This window comes from Monodelphis domestica, chromosome 2 (assembly GCF_027887165.1).
Source record: "Monodelphis domestica isolate mMonDom1 chromosome 2, mMonDom1.pri, whole genome shotgun sequence".
NCBI lineage: Eukaryota > Metazoa > Chordata > Mammalia > Didelphimorphia > Didelphidae > Monodelphis > Monodelphis domestica.
The window spans coordinates 523,601,441-523,625,641 of NC_077228.1; the positions used below are offsets into that span (position 1 = coordinate 523,601,441).

The window sequence follows — 24,201 nt, forward strand, 5'->3', positions numbered from 1 at the left end:
TCTAAGCACAGGGGACAGCCAGGGAAAAGGCAGAGCTGGGAGACAGAATGGGCTGCCATTTGGAAAGGAGGGGGGAATACTGAGAATGGAAAGATAGAAAGAGGTCAGACAGGAAAGGGATGTAAAGCCAAATGGGATTAATACTCAATCCTGGAGGCAATAGGGAGCCACTGGAGTTTATTGAGTAGAGGAGTAACATGGTCAACTTTAGGAAGCTCACTTTGGCAGCCAACTGGAGAGAGATCAGAAAGTTATTGCAATAGTCCAGGTGAGAAGAGTCCAAATGAGGAAACAGTGGTTGAGAGAGGCACACACAGCCTGATCAGGACTGGGGAGTCCCTGAATGTCAAGTCCAGGGCTCTGTCCACTGTGCCATTTAACTGCCTCAGTCTTATCTCCTTAGGAATTTCACTTAAATATTTTAACGAATTTTTTCTCTATATTCCTGCTACTAACAAATTCTCTGCTCTCTCTACAATATCATTTGCTCAGCCTATAGAACAGATATGGATCCACATATGCATTTACAGAATTTCTTTGCAATAAATCCAAGGGCTGAAAATCACTGACCAATATACTTTCTCAGGCTTTTTCAGCTCTGGTATTCCATAGGTCTTGAAGTAACCAGGCTCTCTCTCTCTCTCTCTCTCTCTCTCTCTCTCTCTCTCTCTCTCTCTCTCTCTCTCTCTCTCTCTCTCTCTCTCTCTCTCTCTCTCTCTCTCTCTCTCTCTCTCTCTCTCCCTCCCTCCCTCCCTCCCTCTCCCTCTCTCTCTTTCTCTATCTCTCTCTCTGTCTGTCTGTCTCTCTCTCTCTCTGTCTCTCCCTCTCTCTCCTTCTCTCTCTCCCTCCCTGTCTCTCTCTCGCTCTCCCCCCCTCTTTCTCTCTGTCTCTCTCTGTCTGTCTGTCTGTGTCTCTGTCTCTCTTCCTCTGTCTTTCTCTCTCTCCCTCTCCCTCTCTCCCTCTCCCTTTCCCTCTCTCTCTCTCTCTCTCTCTCTCTCTCTCTCTCAAACTCTTTCCTTCTATCTTAGAATCAATACTGTGTGCTTGTGCCAAGGCAGAAGAGCAATGGGGGTTAAGTGATTTGCCCAGGGTCACTCAGCTAGGAAGTATTAGAGACCAAATTTGAACCCAGGTCCTCCTTGTCTCTGGGCCTGGCCACCCAGCTGCCTCTCCATCCTCCCACTTTTTTTTTTTAAATAAAACCCTTACCTTCCGTCTTGGAGTCAATACTGTGTATTGGCTCCAAGGCAAAAGAGTGGTAAGGGCTAGGCAATGGGGGTCAAGTGACTTGCCCAGGGTCACACAGCTGGGAAATGTCTGAGGTCAGATTTGAACCCAGAACCTCCCGTCTCTAAGCATGGCTCTCAATTCACTGAGCTACCCAGCTGCCCCCTATCCTCCCACTTTTAAGAGAGGCCATGTCAATTCAAAGCAATAGAGAATTACTAAGCCTTCTTGTGGAGTAATCACTGTGCTTAGCTGTGGTGGGAGACCTGGCCCTGCCCTCAGGAAGTGATCATCTCTTTGGAGAAAGAAGCCCAAGCCCCATAAAAAGCTAAATTGTATAAATACTGGCTAGTATTATATAAATATATTGTTATATATTATATAAAATTTATTCACTTATATGTATTTATGCATTTTATTTATCATTATTTTATTTATATAAAATTTGTACATTATATAAAATTATATAAATACAATCCTGACTATGTGTGTATGTTGGATATCCAATGTATCATCAATATTAGATATTAATATATTGTTTAATATAACGGTATAGCATATATCATATAATAGCAGTATTATACATAATATATATTAATATATTATATAGAAGTATAATACTGTGTAGGGCAATCAGTAAGCCCCTGGGTTAGAGGTCAGAGATTGAGAGAGATAGGAGAGGGCTGAGCAGTCAAGGAAGGCTTCATGGAGGTGGTGGGATTGGAGCTGGGCCTTGAAGGATAGAAAAGATTTGGAAAGGCAAAAAGGAAAGAGATAGACATTCTGTTCAGGGAAAGGAGAGGAAGGATTTGAAGGTCTGTCAGTTGGTATAATAATCATTAACATTCATGATGTTGATTTAAGATCTCTTAAGCCTCACCGTAACCTGTGAGATAAATGCTATTATTATGAATTCCATTTTACAGATGTGGAAACTAAGCCTGAGGGAAGTGAATGGCCTGAGTCCCATAGCTAGGATGTGCATGGGGTAGGATTCAAACTCAGGTCTTCTGGATTTGCTGTGCCAGAGAAGCGGCTACAGCAGATTGGGTATGTGTAGGCCCAGAGGAGAGAACCAGGAACAGTAGGTGGCCCCACAGGGCAGCAGATTTCTCCTCTGCCCAAGCACTGTCCAGCAGTGAAATGGCAGATGGGAGAAGCTGGCAGTCAAGTGGACCACCCAGCCGGGAGGGATGCCCCAGAGGGAATGCCTGCATCCGAGGAGTTGGAGCAGGTGACCTCTTAAGGCTCTTCCAAATCTAGGCTTCCATGGCTCAGCAAGATGGGATCCAGGAAGGGGAAGCTGGGAAGGGGGGTGTATGGGCCCTGCCTAGGGAGAATGTGGGGTTCGGGAGACCCTCTGAGCAAGCTGAGTCCTGGAGGAGGAGCGGAGGGGAGGGGTGGAATCTGGGGAGCTTCTACTGACATCACACTGTCAGCACGGCCAGACCAGACTCTCCTCTGGCCCTTGGACACCCCAGCTCAGGCAGCTGGCACCGAATTTCATCCAGGCTCCTGATCTCCACCTGGGAGGCAGGATGGGGATTCCTTTCTGCCTAACCTATAGTCCTTCTCCCTAGACTTTCTCTCCCAACTCCCATGTGGACTAGCAGGTTGGGTCCCCAGAGCTTGGCTGACTTCATCCCCAGAGGGTTCTGGGGGCACCCCAGAGGGGTTCTGGAGCTCTTCTAATCCTGTCACTTTGAGCCTCCATCTAGCACTGCAGAAGTTATTTACTTCAACATCATCACCAATGGTTCGTGCCTCAACATCAATTTCACCCATGGATATATCTATGACATCATCACAAAGCAATTATGTTTTTAACAAAGGGATGTTTACATGGAAGATATAGCAATAATCAAAATTACCAAGTCCTTCTTCCCAGACCAAGAGGGTTCAAATGTGACCTCAAATTCTTCCTAGCTGTGTGACCCTGGGCAAGTCACTTAATCCCTATTGCCTAGCCCTTGCCTCTTCTACCTTGGGATCAACACTGTATTAATTCTAAGGTAAAGGTTTAATTAAAGAGAGAGAGAAAAGGCAGCTGAGTGGCTCAGTGGATTGAGAGTCAGGCTAGAGATGGGTGGTGCTGGGTTCAAACATGGCCTCAGCTGTGTGACCCTGGGCAAGTCACTTAATCCCTATCGCCTAGCCCTTACCACTCTTCTGCCTTGGAGGCAGTACACAGTATGGATTCCAAGATGGAAGGTGAGGGTTTTAAAGAGAGAGAGAGAGAGAGAGAGAGAGAGAGAGAGAGAGAGAGAGAGAGAGAGAGAGAAGGAAGAGAGAGAGAGAGAGAGGGAGGGAGAGAGAGAGAGAGAAAAGAAGTTAAGGGGTGGGGGGGAAAGCATTTGACCCTGATTGCCTAACCCTTGCCACTCTTCTGCCTTGGAGGCAGTACACAGTATGGATTCCAAGATGGAAGGTGAGGGTTTTAAATAAATAGACAGAGAGAGAGAGAGAGAGAGAGAGAGAGAGAGAGAGAGAGAGAGAGAGAGAGCGAGAGAGAGAGAGAGAGAGAAAAGAAGGTAAGGGGTGGGGGGGAAAGCATTTGACCCCCGATTGCCTAGCAATGAACGATTGTCCCCCTTGGAACCGCTACACAGTGGTGATTGTAAGACAGAAGGTCAAGGTTATTTAAACAAAAACAAGACCAGTTTTCCTCCCAACACCAGGAGAATATCTCTACACACGGCCCTTACCCTCACCTTGGCCCTGGTGGAGAGTGGGGTCAAACTTGGAGCCATTCGCCCCACTAAGATCACTTCCAGGCGGTTGGACAAGTCCTTCTCTTGCTGCAGCAGAGCCAAGGCTCCTCAGTGTGGATGCTCTGCTGGCAGGATTGACAGGTCACTTCATGGGGCTTTGCCCAACATCAGCAGCCCAGTTATCTGTTGTCTGTTTCTTTGGGGACTCCAAGGTCAACTTTCCATTATCTCCTAAAAAAAAAAAAGTTGTGTGTTTTTTTTAAAGAAAAACCCAATTCCCAACTGAACGAAGGACCACCACGTCAGGGAGCTCTCAGAAGTGTTCCTGAAATGAAAAGTCTCTTTGCAAGTTTCACTATTCACACACATGAAAGAACCCATTCAAGAAAGAAGCATGAAAAATGCTCTGAGCTTGGATCTGAATTAATTTAGAGTTCAAGGTTTTAATGAATCCAATTTGAGGGAGGCAGGAACACCTCTCAATGAAAAGAAGGTGAAATAGGCTTCCTTAAGACATCTGTGTGTTCTCTGCCTCACAGGACAGCCTCAGGGCAACAACCTGGTAAGTTCTGGAGTCTGAATTCCAGACTTGGGAGCTGTGACAGATTCTGCTCTGGTGAGAAATCCATCATTGTATTGGGTGTGAGAAATGCTTCCGTGACAGCTCATTCCTGTGAGCTAGTAAGAGTCTACACTGGAGAAAAATCCTGTAAATGGGAAGACTGAGGGAAATAAAAACTGACGAGAAGGTCCCTCCATTCTTCATCTACAGCAGGGAGTAAGTACTACACCGATGAGCAGAATTGGGCAGTGTGGCACTGAGAAATCAGCAATTTTTACCTCTCTGCCACACTCTTTTTTTTTTAACCCTTCCTGTGTATTGGGTTCTGAGGTAGAAGATCGGTGAGGTAGAAGATCGGCAATGGATGTTAAGTGACTTGCCCAGCTCTAGGAAGTGTCTGAGGTCAAATTTGAACCCAGGACTTCCTGTTTCTGGGCCTGGCTCTCATTCCACTGAGCCACTGCTAAACTCTTTATTTGGTTCCATTGTCCATGACATCAGGTCTTCCATCGAGATTTCTGCCATCTGAAAATTTCGTAAGTGTTCTATCTATCTCTAAGTTAACTGGTGAAGAGACAGACAGAATAAGACCAAGGATGGTTATTCTCTTAGAGACCTCCATGTAAATTGGCAGCAATTTTGATTAATTATCATATTAGGGGACGATTCCACTGTCTTTAAAAAAATATATGATCTCTTCCATTGCCTTAGTCTGGATGATTGTTCTATCACCTCAAGTCTTCATGCTACCTGTGTTGTTCCATCCCATCAACATGTCTAGCTGAGTCATGGGAGCAGAAATTGACATTTAATTGGAAACTACATAATCTAATCCTAAAGAATGAGTGAATCAAAGAATAAATCATAGAAATAATCAGTAATTTTATTCAAGAGAATAACAATAATGAGACAATATTCCAAAATTTGTGGGATGTAGCCAAATCAGTACTTAGGAGAAAATTTATATCTCTAAAAGCATACACCGATCAAAGAGAGAAAATACAGATTGGTGAATTAGTCGTGAAATTAAAAAAAAAACTAGAAAAATAAGAAATTCTAAATTCCCAATTAAATATCAAAATGGAGATCCTAAAAATCATGAGATTAATAAAATGGAAAAAAATGTGAATACCATTGAACTAATAAATAAAACGGGGCTGTTTTTTGTTTGTTTGTTTTTTTGCAAAGGGGGGAACAATACCATTGGTCAGTGATGGCAAACCTTTTAGAGATTGAGTATCATGCCCCATCCAGATACTGAGTGTCATCCCCCTCAGCCGCCTTATCCCAAGCAGGGGAAGGAGAAAAGGAGGGGAATGACCTGAGCACTCTGCTCAGGGGAGGGAGTAAGTGCTTCTATTGGGCTGCTGGGCAGAGCAGTGGGGAGGTGTGGTGGAGAGAGGGAAGGGAGCAGCTCTGCTCAAGTCTCTCTGCCTTTCTATGGTGTGCCTGCCCACAGAGAGGTCTCTGCATACCATCTTTGGCATGTGTCATAAGTTCACCACCATAGCCATAGGTAAACTATTGATTACTTTGATTAAAAAATAGAAAGAAGAAAAACAAATGACTAGTCTTTAAAAATGAAAAAGCTAAATGTACCACCAATGAAAATGAAATTTAAGCAATTATTAGAGTTATTTCGCCCAATTATATTCCAGTAAAACAGACAATCTAATGCTTTTAAAAATATCTTTATTTTATTTTAGTAACAAATTTCCTATCAGTTCATTTAGGATTTTATTTGGGTGTTTTGGTTTTATATGACTGTTCTCTTACAACAATGGCCAATTGTATTTTGTATTTTGCATGATAATATATGTAAGGCCCATATCAAATTGCTTATCATCTCTGAATAGAGGGAGATGGTTTGGATCTTATAATTTTGAAAAACTTATGTTGGAAATTATTATTATGTGTAATTGGGAAAATAAAATCATTAAATAAAAAATTATTATTCAATTAAAAAAGAAATGTTAACTATAACAATAAGACAAAAAAGAGAAGAAATTGAAGGAAAACGTAGGTAATGAGGAAACAAAACTATTACTCCTTAGAGATGAATAGTGGTATACCTAGAGAATTAACTAAAAAACTAGTTGAAACAATGAACAACTGTAGCAAACTTGCAGTATATAAAATAAACCCAAATGAATCATCAGCATTTCTCTATATTACCAACAAAACCCAGCAAGAAAAGAGAGAGAAATTCTATTTAAAATAACTGCAGGGGAGCTGAACAAATTGTGGTACATGTTGGTGATGGAATATTATTGTGTTCAAAGGAATAATGAACTGGAGGGATTCCATGTGAACTGGAACAACCTCCAGGAACTGATGCAGAGTGAAATGAACAGAACCAAGGGACTGAAACTGATACACTGTGGCACAATCAAATGTAATGGACTTCTTGACTAACAGCAATGCAATGATCCAGGACAATTCTGAAAGTCTTATGAGAAAGAACACCATCCACATTCAGAGGAAGAATTGTGGGAATAAAAACACAGAAGAAAAATAACTCCTTGACTACATGGGTTGATGGGGATATGATTGGGAATATAAACTTTAATGATCACCCTAGTGTAAATATTAATAATATGGAAATAGGTCTTGATCAATGACACATGTAAAACCCAGTGGAATTGTGCGTCAGATACAGGAGGGGGTGGGGGGAGGAGAGGGAAAGAACATGAATCTTGTAACCATGGGAAAATATTCTAAATTAATTAATTAAATAACATTTTCCAGAACTTGAAAAAAAAAATAACTGCAGGGGGCAGCTGGGTAGCTCAGTGGATTGAGAGCCAGGCCTAGAGATGGGAGGTTCTAGGTTCAAATGTGGCCTCAGACACTTCCCAGCTGTGTGACCCTGGGCAAGTCATTTGACCCCCATTGCCTAGCCCTTACCACTCTTCTGCCTTGGAACCAATACACAGTATTGATTCCAAGATGGAAGGTAAGGGTTTTTTAAAAATAAATGAATTAAATTAAATTAAATTAATTAACTGCAGACAATATAAAATACTTGGGATTCTACCCACCAAGATAAATCCAAGAACTGTCTGAACATAATTGCAAAACACTTTTCACACAAATAAAGACAAGTCTAAACAATGGGAGAAATAGTCATTGCTCATGGGTAAACCAATATAATAAGAATGACAATTCTACCTAAGTTAATTTACTTATTCAGTTCTATGCCAAACTATCAAAGAATTATTTTATAGAGTTAGAAAAAAATCATAACAAAATCCAACTGGAAGAACAAAAAAGTTGAGAATATCAAGGGAATCAATGAAAAAAAATGTGAAAGCAGTACCAGATTTCAAACCCTTTTACAACGCAGTAATCATCAAAATAATCTGATTAGATAGATAGATTAGATACACAATATCGAGAAGCAAATGAACATCACACTTTAAAGTTAAAATCCAAGCTTTTGGGGTAAGAACTCAACATTTGACAAAAATTTAGGGGAAAACCGGAAAGCAGTTTGGTTGAAACTAGGCCTAGTTCAACACCTTATACTATATACCAAAATAACATCAAAATGGATATGTGATTTTACAAGAAAGAGTGATATCATAAGTAATTAGAGGAGCATGGAAAAATGTAACTCAGATCTACAGATAAGGAAAGGGTTTATGACCAAACAAGCAAGCATCATAGAACATAAAATGTATAATTTTTATTAAAGCTAAAAGATTTTGCACAAAGAAAGTTAATGTAGCCAAAATTAGAAGAAAGACAGGAAACTGGGGGAATTTTTTTTTATAGTCTCTTTGTTAAAGGCCTCATTTCTCAAATATACAAGGAACAGAGACAAATTTACAAAAATGAGAGCCATTCCCCAACCACTAAGCTGTGAAAGGATATGAAAAGACAGTTTTCAGAAGAAGAAATCAAAGTATCAATAGTCACATAAAAAAATGCTCGAAATGCTGATTAGAGAAATGCAAATTAAAACAACTCTGTGCCAGCTCACACCTATCAAATTGACTAAGATGACAGAAAAGGAAAATGACAAATGCTGGCGGGGTTATGCATTATTGGTGGAGTTGTGAACTGATCAAACCATTCTGGAGAACAATTTGGAACTGCACCCAAAGGGCTACAAAACTGCCTTTGATCCAGCAATCTCTCTTACTCTATCTGAATCCCAAAGAGAATGAAGAAAAGGGGAAAGATCTGTTTGTATGAACATAGTTAGGGCAGCTCTCTTGTGATAACAGAATTGGAAAGTGAGGAATGTTCATCAATTGGGGAATGGCTGAGTAAGTTATGATATATATGAGTGTTATGGAATACTATTATGCTACAAGAAATGACAAGCAAGATGGTTTCAGAAAAACCTAGAAAGGGGGGCAGTTGGGAGGTTCAGTGGATTGAGAGCCAGGCCTAGAGATGGGAGGTCCTGGGTTCAAATCTGGCCTCAGATACTTCCTAGCTGTGTGACCCTGGGCAAGTCACTTAATTCCCATGGCCTAGCCCTTACCACTCTTCTGCCTTGGGACCAATACACAGTAATGATTCCAAGACGGAAGGTGAGGGAAGGGAAGAAAAGAAAAGAAAAGAAAAGAAAAGAAAAGAAAAGAAAAGAAAAGAAAAGAAAAGAAAAGAAAAGAAAAGAAAAGAAAAGAAAAGAAAAGAAAAGAAAAGAAAAGAAAAGAAAAGAAAAGAAAAAAGAAAAGAAAAGAAAAGAAAAGAAAGGAAAGGAAAGGAAAGGAAAGGAAAGGAAAGGAAAGGAAAGGAAAGGAAAGGAAAGGAAAGGAAAGGAAAGGAAAGGAAAGGAAAGGAAAGGAAAGGAAAGGAAAGGAAAGGAAAGGAAGGGAAAGGAAAGGAAGGGAAAGGAAAGGAAAAACCTAGAAAGGCTCATATGAACTGATGCTGGATGAAGAATGCAGAACCAGAACACTATATGCAATAACAGCAATATTGTAAAGATGATTGACTGTGAAAGACTTAGTTAAACTGATCAAGGCAATGATGCAAGACAATTCCAAAAGACCCTAATGAAGAGTACAGATTGAAATGTACTTTTTAAAATGTTCTTAAATTTTCTCTTTTTTACGTGTGTGTTTTCTTTTTAAATATGACTAATATGGAAATGTGTTTTACAAGATTTACAATGTTAATTATACATGTATAATTAACATATTGCTCACCTTCTCAAGTGGTGGGACGGGAGAAATGGAGAGAATTTGGAACTCAAAAATTTTTTAAATAATTGTTAAAAATTGTTTTCATGGAGGGTAGGTGGGTGGCTCACTGGATTGAGAGCTAGGCCTAGAGATGGGAGGTCCTGGGTTCAAATGTAGCCTTAAATACTTCCTACCTGTGTGACCCTGGGCAAGTCACTTAACTCCCATTGCCTAGCTCTTATCACTCTTATACCTTGGAACCAATACACAGTATTAATCCCAAGATGGAAAGTAAGTGTTTAAAAATGGTTATTTTAATGTAATTGGGAAATATTTAATGAAATAATAAATATACTTTAAAAATCTCTAATTGTGTTTGCTAATTATCTAGATTTTTTGCATTGATAGACTATATGATAGCAGAACCTTTAGTTTTTGGTTTTATTTTTGTTTTTTTAACTGATCTTTATTCTAGTTCTTGTCTCCCTCCAGTGAAAAACTCTGGAAGATGACTGCATTTTGCACATCTTGGCAGGGACAGAGGAAGTGAGGGGCTGAGAAATGGGGAATCTTTCTGCCTGGGAATTGAAGGACAGGAAGGTCCCAGGGTAGACCACTCATTTGGGCACTTTCTGTGGCTACTGTTCCATATTCGAGTCTTACACTACCAGCCAGAAGACTGTGAGCCCCTCAGGGTCAAGGCTCCTGTCCCCCATCTTCCCTGTCCCCGCCAGGATAGGCTGGGCACAAGTTCAGTGCCCAGTAAAGGTTTGCTAAAGGGATTGGCTATTAACTTGATTGAGAGGGGCAGGTGGAAGTGGGATGCTTCAGAGTGGGAAGGGCTGGCCTTTGAGCTCCCTCAGATGTGAGCAATCTGCTCTCCAAGAATATAAACAGCCCCCTGGCAGGCCCTTTCCAAGGGCAGAATTTGGGAGGCTCAGGTGGTAGCTGGTGGGTTTGGCTCAGCTCCTGCTTTGGGACCTGGTGGAAGGGCACTGTCCTCTGCCTGTTCTCAGGAAAGCCATGACTTGGGGGCCTCCCAGCCTTCATCCTTTCTCTCTTCTCCTCCTGCTCCTGGTGCTTGCTGGGGCTTCTTGGCAGGCTCCCCGTTCTCCTCCGTCCATCCAGGTACACTGCCTGGAATCCCATTTGGTAGTCAGTGTCCAAAGAGATCTCTTTGGCACTGGGAAGCTGGTCAAAGCACAGGACCTTAGCCTGGGTCCAGAGGGCTGCAGGCCTGCAACTTTGCAAGACGATGCCCAAGAAGTCACTTTTGAGGTTGGCCTCCATGAGTGTGGCAGTGTCACACAGGTAAGACTCTGGCCCCCTTCCTTAGGGAAACACACACCTGTTCCCCTGGGCGCCAGCTTCTATTAACTGCCTACTGTGTGCTTGGGAGCCCCCAAAACAAAGAGCTGAGGACTTGCCCCAGATCTGGGGAAGGACTTCATCCTGACTCCTATTTTCTGGATTCACTGATTTAGATCTGGAAGAGCCTTTAGAGATCCCTCAGTCAAACACCCCCACTTTACAGATGAGAAAACTCAGGCTCAGAGTAATACATTGACTTTGGGTGAAAAGATCAGAGCTCTAGAACTGGAAAGAACCTTAGTGGTCATCCAGACCCCATCCTTTACAGAGGATACACCTGAGGCTCAAAGGAATACAATTACTTACCCAAGATCACTCAGCTAGGAAGTGAGGATGGGAAAAGGAACAATAACAATAATAGCAATGGCTAATATTTATAAAGAGCCTCCTATGTGCCAGGCACTATGCTAAGTATTCTATAATTATTTGATCCTCACATCCTGGGATGTGAGGTGCTGGGAGGTAGGTGCGATTATTACACCCATTTTGAAAATTGAGACACAGGGGTTGAGTGACTTGCCCAGGGTCACATAGCTAGTAAGGGAATATGGGAAGGGAATTGGTACCAGAAAACTAGAAAGGTAATGAATGGACTTTGAAGTTCCACAAATGTCCAAATCAAAGGTTTATCCTTTATTTGGTGGAAAATGGGAATGCATATCAGATGCTTAAGTTAAAGAGTGCTGTTGGTTTTGTGACCTTAAATAAGTCACTTCCCTTTGAGTTTTTCCTTGGGTTTCTCGGCTGTAAAAATAAGATTTTAGGCAAGCTTTCTTAGCATGATATTCTACAACCCTATGACATCATTTCCACTTATAGAGGAAAAGATGGAGGTCCTGTCTTCTAGGGAATTAGAGTTTTGTTGAGGAAAGCAAGAACAAAATATACCAACTCATTGGATGAAGTACTAAACTATATGGATGATCCTAAGCAAGTTCAGGAATGTCTTCTCACACCTGGAACCCAACCTGTGAGGATGAGAAGAATCTAGACAGGTCAAGGAAAGTCTCCCATTTAGAGAGGCCAACGTTGGCCAAGACCAGGAGGAAGGCAGGTTTATTCTCTCCTGTATAGGAGAAGGGAGGTGATAATTAATTCTGGGGTGTGGGAAGAAGTGCAGAATGACTAATTAGGAAATATAAGGTGGCAGGTGATGGTAGAATACCCTTATTCATGTTCTCTTCATGTCTCCCCTTGCCTATGTCAAGAGCATCTCTTAATTCCTGCTTCCAGGCTCTTTTGCTGTTCTGCACAGCTGTTAAAAATCACCTAAGATTCAGGTCTGACCTTCTTGCTCCCTTTCTTAAACCTTCTGAGGCTCCCAATTGCCTCTAGAATAAAACAGACTTCTTAGCCCAAAATCTAAGACCCTCCACAATCTGAGTCCAATCTACTGTTCAAACCAAATGACTATTAGATGTCCCTAAAGTCTGCATTTGAACTCTTGTCTCCATGGAGTCAGACCTTCATAAATCTTCTGGAATGTGCTTCTACCATGATGCTCTCTCTCTGCAGAATCCAGGTTTTCTCCAAGGCTGAGCTCAGGAGCTTTCTTCTGTGATGACTGCCCTGACTTTGCTTCTAGGTATCAACTCCCAGTCATGTATTCTGGTTCCCTTCTATTCACCACCTTTGGGAGAATGTAAACTTCTTGAGGGCAGCAGGGACTCTGCTTTCCTCTGTGTCCCCAGAACTGGGCACAGTATTATGCATGCAAGTGATGCTTAATATATTTTGATACCTTTAACAAAATTTCTATCATTATTTCTGGAAATTCTGTTGAGTTGTTTTTCAGTCATGTCCAACTCTTCGTGACTCCATTGGGAGTTTTCTTGGCAGAGATACTGGAGTGCTTTGCCATTTCCTTCTCCAGATCACTTTACAGAGGAGGAACTGAGCCTTCTACTTAGAAAGTCATCTATTTTACCAAAGAATTTAAAGAAAGTGATGCGTGGGGCAGGAAAAAAGCCAGCCACGTAAATTGATTTTAAGAGTATGGCTAATATTTCACATCCATAGTCCCTCATCTCTGTAAAGAGTGGAGAGGGGGGCAGCTGGGTAGCTCAGTGGATTGAGAGCCAGGCCTAGAGATGGGAGGTCCTGGGTTCAAATCTGACCTCAGACACTTCCCAGCTGTGTGACCCTGGACAAGTCACTTAACCCCCATGGCCTAGCCCATACCACTCTTCTGCCTTGGAGCCAATACATAGTATTGACTCCAAGATGGAAGGTAAGGGTTTAAAAAAGAGTGGAGAGAGGTGCATTTTCTCAACACTTCTCTGGGGTCAAATTTGGCCATAGTTGGATAGTGTAGTTCCAAGTGTTGATTTGGGAGTGGGGTGTAGGTGGGAAGATGAGACCTGTCACCCTCTCACCCAGGCTGGAAGTTCAAGGGCTGTCCACAGGCATGGAAGCTTCAACTTGTTCAGTTTCCTTCCTGGACCAGTTTGTCCCTCCTCGTGCATCCTGATCGCCTTGATCTTGGACAGATCTACAGTCAGCTTTATCCCTCCAGGGGCTCAGAACTCCCCAGCTTAAACAAAGCACCAGCCTTAGTCTCTCACAGTAGTGAAGATCACAGATCAGGTGCATTACTGGACCAGCAGCTGTTTTATTATTGTTATTGACTCAGTTTAGATTGTTGGCAAAAGGAAAGGTTCTGGGGGTTTCACTCTGCATCTGATCACCCATTTTCTTTGGCTTCTCTAAATTCTTTGCTTTCAGTGTTTTCCAGCACATTAACATCCCATTCTATTTGCCTTGCCATTTCCCAATCTACAAGGAGTCTTCTTTGTTTCTATTTCTCTGCTTTTAGGAAAAATTTAGTATATTTAAACCTTTCTATCTTTTAACAGCCTTAGGGGATATCTCAGGGTAGAGCAATATAGACATTTCCTCCACTCTCTTAGCATAATTACAATCCCTTTCCAGAATGCTTGGGCCAATTTGAAGTTCTGTCAATGGTATCTGAGTGTAGAAGGCAGCTAGATGGCTCCATGAATTGAGAGTCGGTCCTAGAAACTGGAAGTCCCAGGTTCAAATTTGACCTCAGATACTTCCTAGTTGTGTGACCCTGAGCAAGTCATTTATCTCCCCATTGCCTAGACCCTATTACCCTTCTGCCTTGGAACTAATATACAGTATTGATCCTAAGAGAGACGATAAGGGTTTTTAAAAATCTGGTATATTGATGTATATAGCAATCTGTCTTTCTGCAGTTCTACCAGCAATCACTTTTCCCATCTTTTGTCATCTTTGCCCATGTGTTGGGTTTGATGTAAAACTTTATTTTACATTTTGACTTGCATTTTTCTCACTGGTGGTTTGGAATTATCTTTCACATGAGTTTAGAGGGGAAAAGGACCTTGGAGCCTATGTAGTTCCATTCACTTATATTAAGAAACTGAAGCTCAGAGATGAAGTGATTTGCACAGGGTTACTGTAAGAGTTTAAATATAGGTTTTAGACTATGAGAATTATAAAGTAATATTGTGGTTGCTGGTTTAAAAAATATAACTTAAAATGGCTTTTAACAGCTTTATTTGCAAAGAGGTAGGAAGAGTGAAAGTAGAAAAATGTAGATAGAGAGACAGATTCCAATCATCCTACCAGTCCTTCTCCTGAGAAGCCAGGCTCAGCCCCAGCAGGGCTTCCTCAAGTCCAATCTCCATATGGATTTCCTGGTAATCCTCAGCCAGAGTTCCACCAATGAAGCCTTCTCCAAAGCCAAGGCAGGAATCTTAGTCACTCACCCAACTAGCCAACACAGGATCCAGGGAATCTCCTTCTCCAGTCAGGCTCACTGACAGCAGAATGAATGGCTGAATCCTCAAACTGGCCTTTTTAAAGCTCTTCTCTCAATGTCACTTCCTGTTGCTCCCCCCACTCTATGGGATCCAATTGCAGGTTTTCAATTTGCCTAGTACTGCTGGAAAGGGAGGGGCAGTGAACTTTGGAAATGTGAGCTTACTTTATTTAGTAAGTGACTTATAAACTCTCAGACTAGGCATTAAGTAGGGATACTTTAAGTTCTTGATTTGATTAGCTAAAAATAGACAAGGGGAGAGTTAATCCTAGTTTCACAATCCCCCTTGTGATTCTTTGGGAGACTAGTCTCCCAAAGAATCATTTAACATAACTGGCTTATGCCTCTAAAGATCCTCTAGCTAAAGGTGCATACAATATTGCACTTTTTTTTAAACCCTTACCTTCCATCTTGGAATCAATACTGTGTATTGGCTCCAAGGCAGAAGAGTGGTAAGGGCTAGGCAATGGGGGGTCAAGTGATTTGCCCAGGGTCACATAGCTGAGAAGTGTCTGAGGCCAGATTGGAACCCAGGACCTCCCATCTCTAGGCCTGGCTCTCAATCCACTGAGCTATCCAGCTGCCCCCAATATTGCACTTTCTAAGAGGAAACTACAATAGTTGGAGATAAGAGGGAAATAGAAGAGAGAAAGCAAATACAATGTTTGTTAGGCTCATTGACAAAAAAGTCAATTAGGGAACAATCCCCTTTAGCATTAGAGTTTACATTCAGAATAAACATGTTCAACCCTCTTCAGTTCAGTCAATTACATCCCAAAGTTCATTCTGGATCTTCTGATGCAGTGTAGGTTTCTTTATGGCACTTTCTCCAAATAGTTCACTTTCTTAATTTGAGGAGTTGGCAAGTTTCTTTTCCTGAAATTTCTCTCAAAATTTAAAATCTTGGATTTTATAAAAATTATACAACCCACTTGGCTCAACTCAGGATATGTGGTTGAGTTATGGGGTGTGAGTCAAGTAAAGAAAAACCAAAAACATTTTTAAAAATAGAGGAAAAATGTAAATTTTGGGAGAAAAAAATATATACATTTCTGAGTGAAAAAGAATAAATTCATAATAGGTCCTTATGCTAGGGTCCAATTAAAATGATTTATGTTCCACAAGTCTGTAGGACAAATGCAGTAACATAGCACTTACCCATTGGCCTCCAGAAATACAAAAAATTGCCATATTATAAGAGAAAAGGGACTAGATTTTGATGCAAAAGGGAAGTATGTTTCCCCTGGTCTGATTTTTTACCTTCACTTTCAGGGATAGGGGAGCCAAAATGGCAGCCAAACTAAGGTACTTGTCAGAATGTGGCACAGGGAAGACCTACATCTGACATATGTCAAGAAGCCACTACCTTGTACCTCAAACAAGTCCTCTGTCTTGGTGCAGATCTCATTAATTCCACAAGGATTGTTGGTCTCCTTGACCGTGTGCTTCTTTGCACTGTACAATGGCTCTTTTGTGATCCCTTCTCCTGGAATCAGACACAATTATTAATCAAAGTCCCACAATATTTTAACAACCAATGGCAGGTTGCCATAGTATAAAGCTTTTGGGTATACATTGATATGAGAGCTAATAAACTTATCCTTCAAAATCCAAAACATTAATACTGATTACATGTACTTTAAGTAAAAGAAATGAGAAAGGAAAAAATCAAATATCCTATTGAAAATAAACAGAAAAGCAAAAATAAAATGATTCAGGAATTCAATATGTCAGCCAAAATAGTGTCCACTTGGCTATGGACTTTTATCTCCAATGCATGTGAAAGGATACAATCAGTGTCAATAGAAGGTGCTCATTTTATGTGTGAGCAATGAATCCAAGAGTCCTTTCCTCCAATTTTTATAGTTGTTGGAGTGGTTAACTGTACTTGAGAAACAGGCCATCTCGGGCAGACTGAGTTGCTCCAGTGTGCTGGAAGTTCTTTATATACCTTGAAGTCTCCTGGGTTTAGGTCATAGTGAGAAGTCTATAGGTCCTGCTTGTATTGTAGCTCTGAATTTATGGAGTTCTTGCAGTTTGATCTGTAAGTCCTGTATATATGAAGCAATGGAAATGTCCCCCACCTAGTATGTTACACAGCTGAGATGGGATCTGAACTTCAGGTTTTCCTGATTCCAAGTCCAGTATGCTTTCTACTGTAGCATACTGCAGCAGCATCCCCATTTTACAGATGAAGACTGAGTTTTAGGAGGTTGAAATAACTTGTCCAAAGTCACAGGGCTAATAAATAGTAGAATGCATGCATTGGCCTCATTTCTCCCCTGGTTGTACTGCATTGGCACTTTTTTCTCAGGCTCCAGAAAGATAATTATTGGGAAAACCTTCAGCGTGGGGACTCCACCTCGTCACCACTTTCTGTCCCTCTGATTAGAAGGTGGAGTCAACTTCAATTCACTTTAGAGATCATCTGAACATTTCCTTATCCTCAGAACATTACCTTGCTGTACTACTTTGTAACTTCTCTGATTTTCCTACAATGCCTCTGGGCACCTTCTGGCCCCAGACCCCTCTTCAACTTCCTTTTGTGTGATTTCATGTCCCATTAAATTGAACTCCCCTTGAGAGCAGGGGGCTGTCTTTTGTATTTGTAGCCCCAGCTCTTAGCACAATGCCTGACTCATTGTAGAAATTTAATATGTTTATTGATTAATTAGTGCAGTTATAGGAAAATGACAACCTCTCACCTTCTGGTTTCTCATTTAAAAAATGAGAAAAGTGCATCTCACAGGGTTGGTGTGAAGGAAGATACTCATAAGTCTTATAGCACTGTCAAAATTTGATTTATTGTAACAGGGATGAATAACTACACCCAATAGAACTTTGGGTTATATGCTAGTAGTATACATAGTAGTCCTATGAGGGGCATCCCCCAAAGGGGGTGCAATATTTCTCAAGTGCTCTTCGAGGGAAGCATGCCAAATCTTTGCCCCTTAGCCAACGACCTGCCTTGACTTGCCTTATTAATTCTCTCACTAGATTCAAAGGTAATCAAAGGTTATGGTATGGACTAAGGCTTGTCTTTTGGGGGAACTGTGTTCTTTGAGACCTCCTGCAGAATAGGTATTTCCATTTTTAAATAAAAACCACACTGAATTGAACATCTTACTTTCTCTAATGGAACTGGCTATGATTAGGGTTAATTAAACCTCTTAACTTTCTTCCAGGTAACTTCAGATGAGTTGATATACCGCACAAGCCTGTTCTACCGCCCAAGCCCAGATGGAAATTTGACCATCTTAAGGACTAATCAGGCAGAAGTTCCTATTGAGTGTCACTATCCTAGGTCGGTATCATGGCGCCATGCTTTTTCCCTTTCCAAAGATAGAGAACTCACTAGGCAGACTTCTTTCTATAAATATCAGAGCTACTCAAGGCTTAAAACTCCTGAGTGTGCCCCTTAGCAAAATGGAAGAAAGCAAAAAGACTTGTCTCAAATCTCTTCCTTCCTATCCTTTCTGTTTTCTTTCTTTTCCCATAGCTGTTCCATATGGTCTAATTCACTAAGACCTTGCTGCCAATTTCCCTTCTCCTTTTGTCCTTGGGTAACTCTATACTTTAATGAGGAGTCTCTCTGTCAAGACACAAATGTTGCCCAAGATTCTGTGACTAGCTGACAAAATTAGGGCTTGGCCTACCTCTCCTGGCCCTTCTATGAAGAAATAATCCACAACTTTCATAGGATCAAAATTCTATAGCTGGAGAAGAACTTGGGTCTGTCTGGTCCAATCCCCTCCTTTTACAGACAAGGAAACTGAGGCCTGGAGAGGTCAAAACTTGTCTAGAATCACAGTGGACTTTGAGAATAAGTCTTCCTGACTCTGAGCCTTGCACTTGATCCACTAGAGCTCACCCCCTCAATTTTGACTCTGTTAAAGTTAGCTTCACACCACACAGATGTGGGATGGTACCATGAGGCTGCTTGTCAAGTATCAGCCACAGCTCCAGTCAGGGGAGTGTTCCTAGAGGCCCTGCTGAGGGCAGAGTCATCTACAGAGACTCACCCTCGCCCCTGGGAAGATGGATGGGGAAGTGGAGGTTCCAAATGAGCCTAGACTTGTTCTCACTTCTTTTAAGTCATCGAAAACACTTTTAAGAGGACCCAACCCCTGCGTAGAAGGCAGGTAGGTGAGAAAGCATAGCCATGTTCCCGTCCCAAGCTGAAGGGCATGTAAACAATGATAAATTCAGGTGACTTCTTTACAGTGATCTATACTGTAATTATGTGAAGAGATAAGCACTACAAATCTGTTTTCTTTTTTGTTTTTTCCAGAAGATAGGCCTTGCCAGGACTGTTTGTGAGTTTTCTCTACTGATAGGTTTTAGAGCTTGAAGGAAACATTATGAAACTTTGACTTGAGTGTATATTAATATTTTTAACTTATTATATATAATAGAGAATTATATATTATTATTAATAAGTTTAATTTTAATTTAAAATTTTTCATCCTTATAAGTTTCTCCACCTGAGAAATGGGAATATCTAAGTAGAGAATCCAAGGTAGACTGAGTGTGTAAATGAAAAAACTACAGATTTAGAATCAGGGATTTGATTGCTAGCTCTGTCACAATCTGTGGAACCAAAGGCAAGTCACTTTTCCCCCTGCTAAATCCATTTCCTAATTTGTAAAATGGATTTCCAGATAAGGATGTTGAAAGATATTTTATAAGGCCTAAAGGACTTTATAGAAGTAAGCTGTTGGGGACATCTGGGTGACTCAGTGAACTGAGAGTCAGGCCTAGAAAGAGGAGGTTGTAGGTTCAAATGTGGCCTCAGACACTTTTTTCTAGCTGGGTGACCCTGGGCAAGTCACTTAACCCCCATTGCCTCACCTTACTGCTCTTCTGCCTTGCAGTTGATTCTTAGTACTGATTCTAAGAGTGAAGGTAAAGCTTAAAAAAAGTAAGCTATTAAGTATCTTGCTGAAGGTCAGAGGCAGAGCTGAGAAGAGACCCAACATGAGAACTCTCATTAAAGAATTCTTCACCTTGTTTTGGCCATGGATCTCTGAGGTCTTTGGACCCATTTCAGTGTTTTTACACACATCTATAGACATATAGATGGGTGTATTTACGAAAGGAACCAATTCTATTAAAATTTAGCCATCATATATTTTTTTTAATTCACAGAAATGAGAATTAAACTCTTTAATAGAAGTCAGTCAATCAATTAGCATTTATTCAGCTCCTACCATGTTCTGGGGATTGTACTAAGCGCTGGGGATACAGAAAGGAGAAAAATATCATCTACAAATAAGGTAAAAGGGGAGTAATCTCAGAAGGGAACCCTAAACTCAAGGAGGACTTGGAGAGGCTTCTTAGAGAAGGAAAGGCTTTAACTGAGACTTCTTAAGGGAAGCCAGGAGGTAGAAATGAGGAGGAAAAGGATTCCAGATAGCCAGTAGAAACACTCAGGAGATGGATTGTCATCTGCAAGGAGGAAAGAGTCTCTGGATTGCAGAGAACTTGGAGGGGAGTCAAATGTAAGAAGAATGGAAAGGTGGAAGGGAGGGGGGCCAGCCTATCCAAGACTTTGAAAGCCAAATGGGGATTTTATACTTGATTCTGGAGATCATAAGGAGACGCCAAGGCTTAAAATGGTCATTTCAAAGATTTTTTATTTTATTTTATTAGATGATTTAGAATATTTTTCCATGGTTACAAGACTCATGTTCTTTCCCTCCCCTTCCCCCAACCCCCTCTCATATCTGACATGCAATTCCATTGGGTGATCATTTTGACAGCTGAGTAAAGGATGGATTGGAGAAGGGAGAGACTTGAGGCAGGTTGAGCCACTAGCAGCTACTACCTTGGTCTAGGTGGGAGGTGATGAGAGCCTGCATTAAAGTGTGGCAGCATCAGGAGAGAAAGAGGCATACGCCAGAGATCTCAAAGGTAGAAACAACAAGAATTGACCACTGATTGGCTATAGGAATCGAGAGAGTGACTGATCAAGGATGCAGATTAGGAACTTGAATGACAGGAAGATGGTGATGCCTCAACAGTAAAGAGACTTTGAATGGGGGGAGACAAGGGGCTTAGTTTGGGATGTGTTACATTTAAGATGTCTATGGGACATCCAGTTCATGATTTCTACTAGGCAATTGGAGATGAGAGACTAGAAGTCCACAGAGATTAGCCTTGCATAAATAGATCTGAGAGCCACTGAAACCATGGGAGCTGAGGAGTGTCACCAACTAAAATGAGATAGAGGGATAAGAGGGTCCAGGAGAGAGTTCTTTGAGATGCCTGTGATTATCTGGCATAATCTGGATGAAGATCCCAATGAAAGAGACTGAGGAGAAGCAGTTGGACATGAAGGAAGAGAACTAGGAGAGGCCAGTGCCACAAAAACCTAGAGAGAGGCTGTCATGAAAAGGTGGTGACAGTGTTGAAGGATTAGGATTAAGAAAGATCATTAGAGCAATCAAGAGAGGGGTGAGGTGGAGAATAAGCATTTATATACTGCCTGTTGTGCTAGACTCTATGCTTTGCAATAGTGCCTTAAGGGTAGGTACTGTTAGTATCCCCATTTTACAGTTGAGGAAACTGAGGCAAACATTAAGTGACTTGCCCAGGGTCACACAGTTAGTGAGTTGGAATTTGAATTTGGGTCTTCCTGATTTCAGACCCAGTTCTCTATGCATTGGGACACCTAGAATCTGATAATGACTTTGGAGAGAACAGTCAGAGCTTAATGATGGGAGTAGAAGGTATTCTGCAAAGAAGTGAGAAAAAAGTAAATGGAGACTCCTCCCCGATGGGTAGAGACATGAGACAAGGATGGAACAGGAATAGATAAATCCAGTGAGGGTTTTTTGAGGATATGAGCAGATATGGGCATGTCCAAGTCTTGGACGTTCAGGTAGGAGCGGCCACATGGTTGGTCAGATATACTCTGTCCTTTCTTCCAGGTGGGGCAATGTAAGTAGCAGAGCTATCCAGCCTACATGGGTCCCCTTCAGGTCCACCATAGCCTCTGAAGAGAAGCTCAGCTTCTCTCTTCGTCTGATGAATGGTAAGTGGAAGCAGGGAGGAGGGGAGAAGAAAGGTGCCCTATTCCAAAAACAATCCTCTCATCCTGATCCAGTTTGTCTATGAAAATGTTCATAGTTTTGTGTTGACATTTAGAATTTTTCTTCAAGTTCTAAAGATCTTTTTACAAAGAACTTTGCCCCTATTTTCTCAATGTATTTATGTGAATGTTCATTGTCATCCTGCCTTCCAGATAACTGGACTTCTGAGAGTACCTCAGCTGAGTTCCAGCTGGGTGACATAGCCCATCTCCAGGCTGAAGTCCATACAGGCAGCCATGTGTCCCTGAGGCTCTTTGTTGATAGCTGTGTGGCCACCCTTAGCCCAGACAAGGACTCAGAGCCCCGTTACAGTATCATTGACCACCATGGGTAAGTGCTCATCCCTCCAGGCTCACTCGCCCCTTGAAGAGGATAGCCCTTCATCATCTTCTGTCCATCCAGGTGCCTGGTAGATGGTCTTTCTGACTCCTCTTCGGTCTTCAGAACCCCCAGGCCTAACCCAAACACTCTCCAGTTCACAGTGGACTTGTTCCACTTTGTCAGTGATCCTCGGAAACTGGTAAATACGCTTTCCTATAATGAGAGTAAATGAGGTCACCATATCTCCCTGCCTCTCCCCAGCACCGGACTTCTTCTCTCCTAGATTTATATTACGTGTCATCTAACGGTCACTCTCACTGACCAAGAGCCAGACCAAACAAACAAGGCCTGTTCCTTCAACAAGTCCACTAATAGGTGAGTGAGTCTTGAGAGTAAGAGTAGGGAGGAGGCAGGGTGGTTACCATTGACTAGATCTCTGATCCATCTTCAGTGACCAAAGAGATCTTTTAAAGCCTAGGGCTGACCGTGTCATCCCTCAAAATTCAGTGGCTCCCTATTACTTGGCAACATCCACATTCCTCTGCCAACATTTAAAGGCCTTCACAACGTGGTCCCAACCTTATAGGTGGCCATTCTGTTCACACGTGGCATGTCCTCTCCTACCTACTTCCCTGTACCTCCAACTTTTTGGAATTACTGGTTTCCTTCAAAATTCCCCTTAGACACCCCCTTCATGAGGCCTTGCCTGATTGGGTTCCTTACTCCCAATTACCTTCTATGTTTAGAATAATGATCTCTGCCATCTCCTGATAGAACAGAAGCTGGTCAAGGGATAGTTAAGTTTTTGTATTCCTAGCATACAATAAACACACGATAAATGCTTCTTGGCATAAAAATCACCTTTCTTCTCCTCATTTCTATTCCCCCTCCATCTCTTTCCCCAGCTGGTTTCCAGTAGAAGGCCCTCCTGACATCTGCAGATGCTGTAATACCAAAGACTGCAGAATTCCAAACCGGTCCAGGAGACGACTTTCTGTTGACAGGATCTCTGCAAAGCCCTGGAAGAGAACAGCTCTCCTCCAGCAGCTGCAAGGTATTAATGAAGATAGCTAGGAGGCTGCAGGTTCCTCATTCTTAGATCATGACACCCTAGGATCCATCTAGAAATAGTGTTCCCTCAAGCATGGAGCCCATACTTCTAGGCCCTTGGGAGATGATTTACCCTAAAGTTATTAACAAAGAACCCTGGAACTAAAGAATCTGGGTTCAAATTCTGATCCTGCTGCTTACTACCTGGATAGATTGATTTCATTTCTAGTCCCCAAGCCTTTGTTTAGTCATCTATAAAATGGGTGGTTGGCTGAGATGGCCTCCGAGATCCCTGCCAGTTCTAGAGCTATGATCCCTATGACTATTTTCTGTCTAAATTTAACCAAGGCTAGTGGGGCACCAAATTTCAGGTATTAACCCCGGAGCCCAATCATGAAATCTCATGTTTTTTCTCTCCATCCCCAGTGAGGGAAGCCGACGTCACTGCTGGGCCCATGTTCTTGGCAGTGAATTTCAGTCGCCACACCCCACTGGAGCCCAACCCGGATTTCATGGAAAAGTACACAGCCTTTGGCCTGAGCCTGTCTCTGATTGCTCTTGTGGTTCTTGCCATAGTCATGCTGGCCCTGGTTCTCCTCTGTAGGAAACGCAACAGTGCCTCTTGACTTGTCTACTTGCCAATAAAAAAAGAAGAAAAGGCTCTTGATGTCTGACTGGTGTCATGAATTAGTACTAATGAGCCAGGCTACAGCTTACAGGGCTTGTTCTCAGGTTGGCCATTTAACACTGGCCTGCGCTGTTCCGGGGGAGAGTTATTTTATTTTCAATCAAACCCTATTAGGTGTAGGTGGAAAGACAGGCTAGAAAACATTTGTTTTCTGTCCTACCTCGGGGGATAAGACTCTTCCTCTCTAATCCCCAAATAAGAGCATTCAAATCATATATTCTCACTTCTCCC

General features: G+C 41.9%; 2 protein-coding genes across 2 annotated transcripts in view; one reads left to right on the plus strand and one right to left on the minus strand.

Annotated features, from left to right (window-relative positions):
- The window catches only part of SSC4D (scavenger receptor cysteine rich family member with 4 domains), a 51,672-nt gene that overhangs the window by 25,543 nt on the left and 1,928 nt on the right, over window positions 1–24,201 (minus strand). The window contains exon 2 of the mRNA XM_056819796.1: window positions 3,939–4,169. The gene's annotated coding sequence lies outside the window, so the exon portion shown is untranslated. The remainder of the gene's footprint in view (window positions 1–3,938; window positions 4,170–24,201) is intronic.
- On the plus strand, window positions 10,541–23,942 carry ZP3 (zona pellucida glycoprotein 3). The gene is made up of 8 exons (XM_007485985.2): window positions 10,541–10,952; window positions 18,003–18,121; window positions 21,750–21,853; window positions 22,064–22,241; window positions 22,314–22,431; window positions 22,516–22,607; window positions 23,138–23,286; window positions 23,709–23,942. The coding sequence occupies exons 1-8, from the start codon at window positions 10,665–10,667 to the stop codon at window positions 23,906–23,908; spliced, it is 1,248 nt and encodes a 415-aa protein (XP_007486047.2). The 5' UTR covers window positions 10,541–10,664; the 3' UTR covers window positions 23,909–23,942.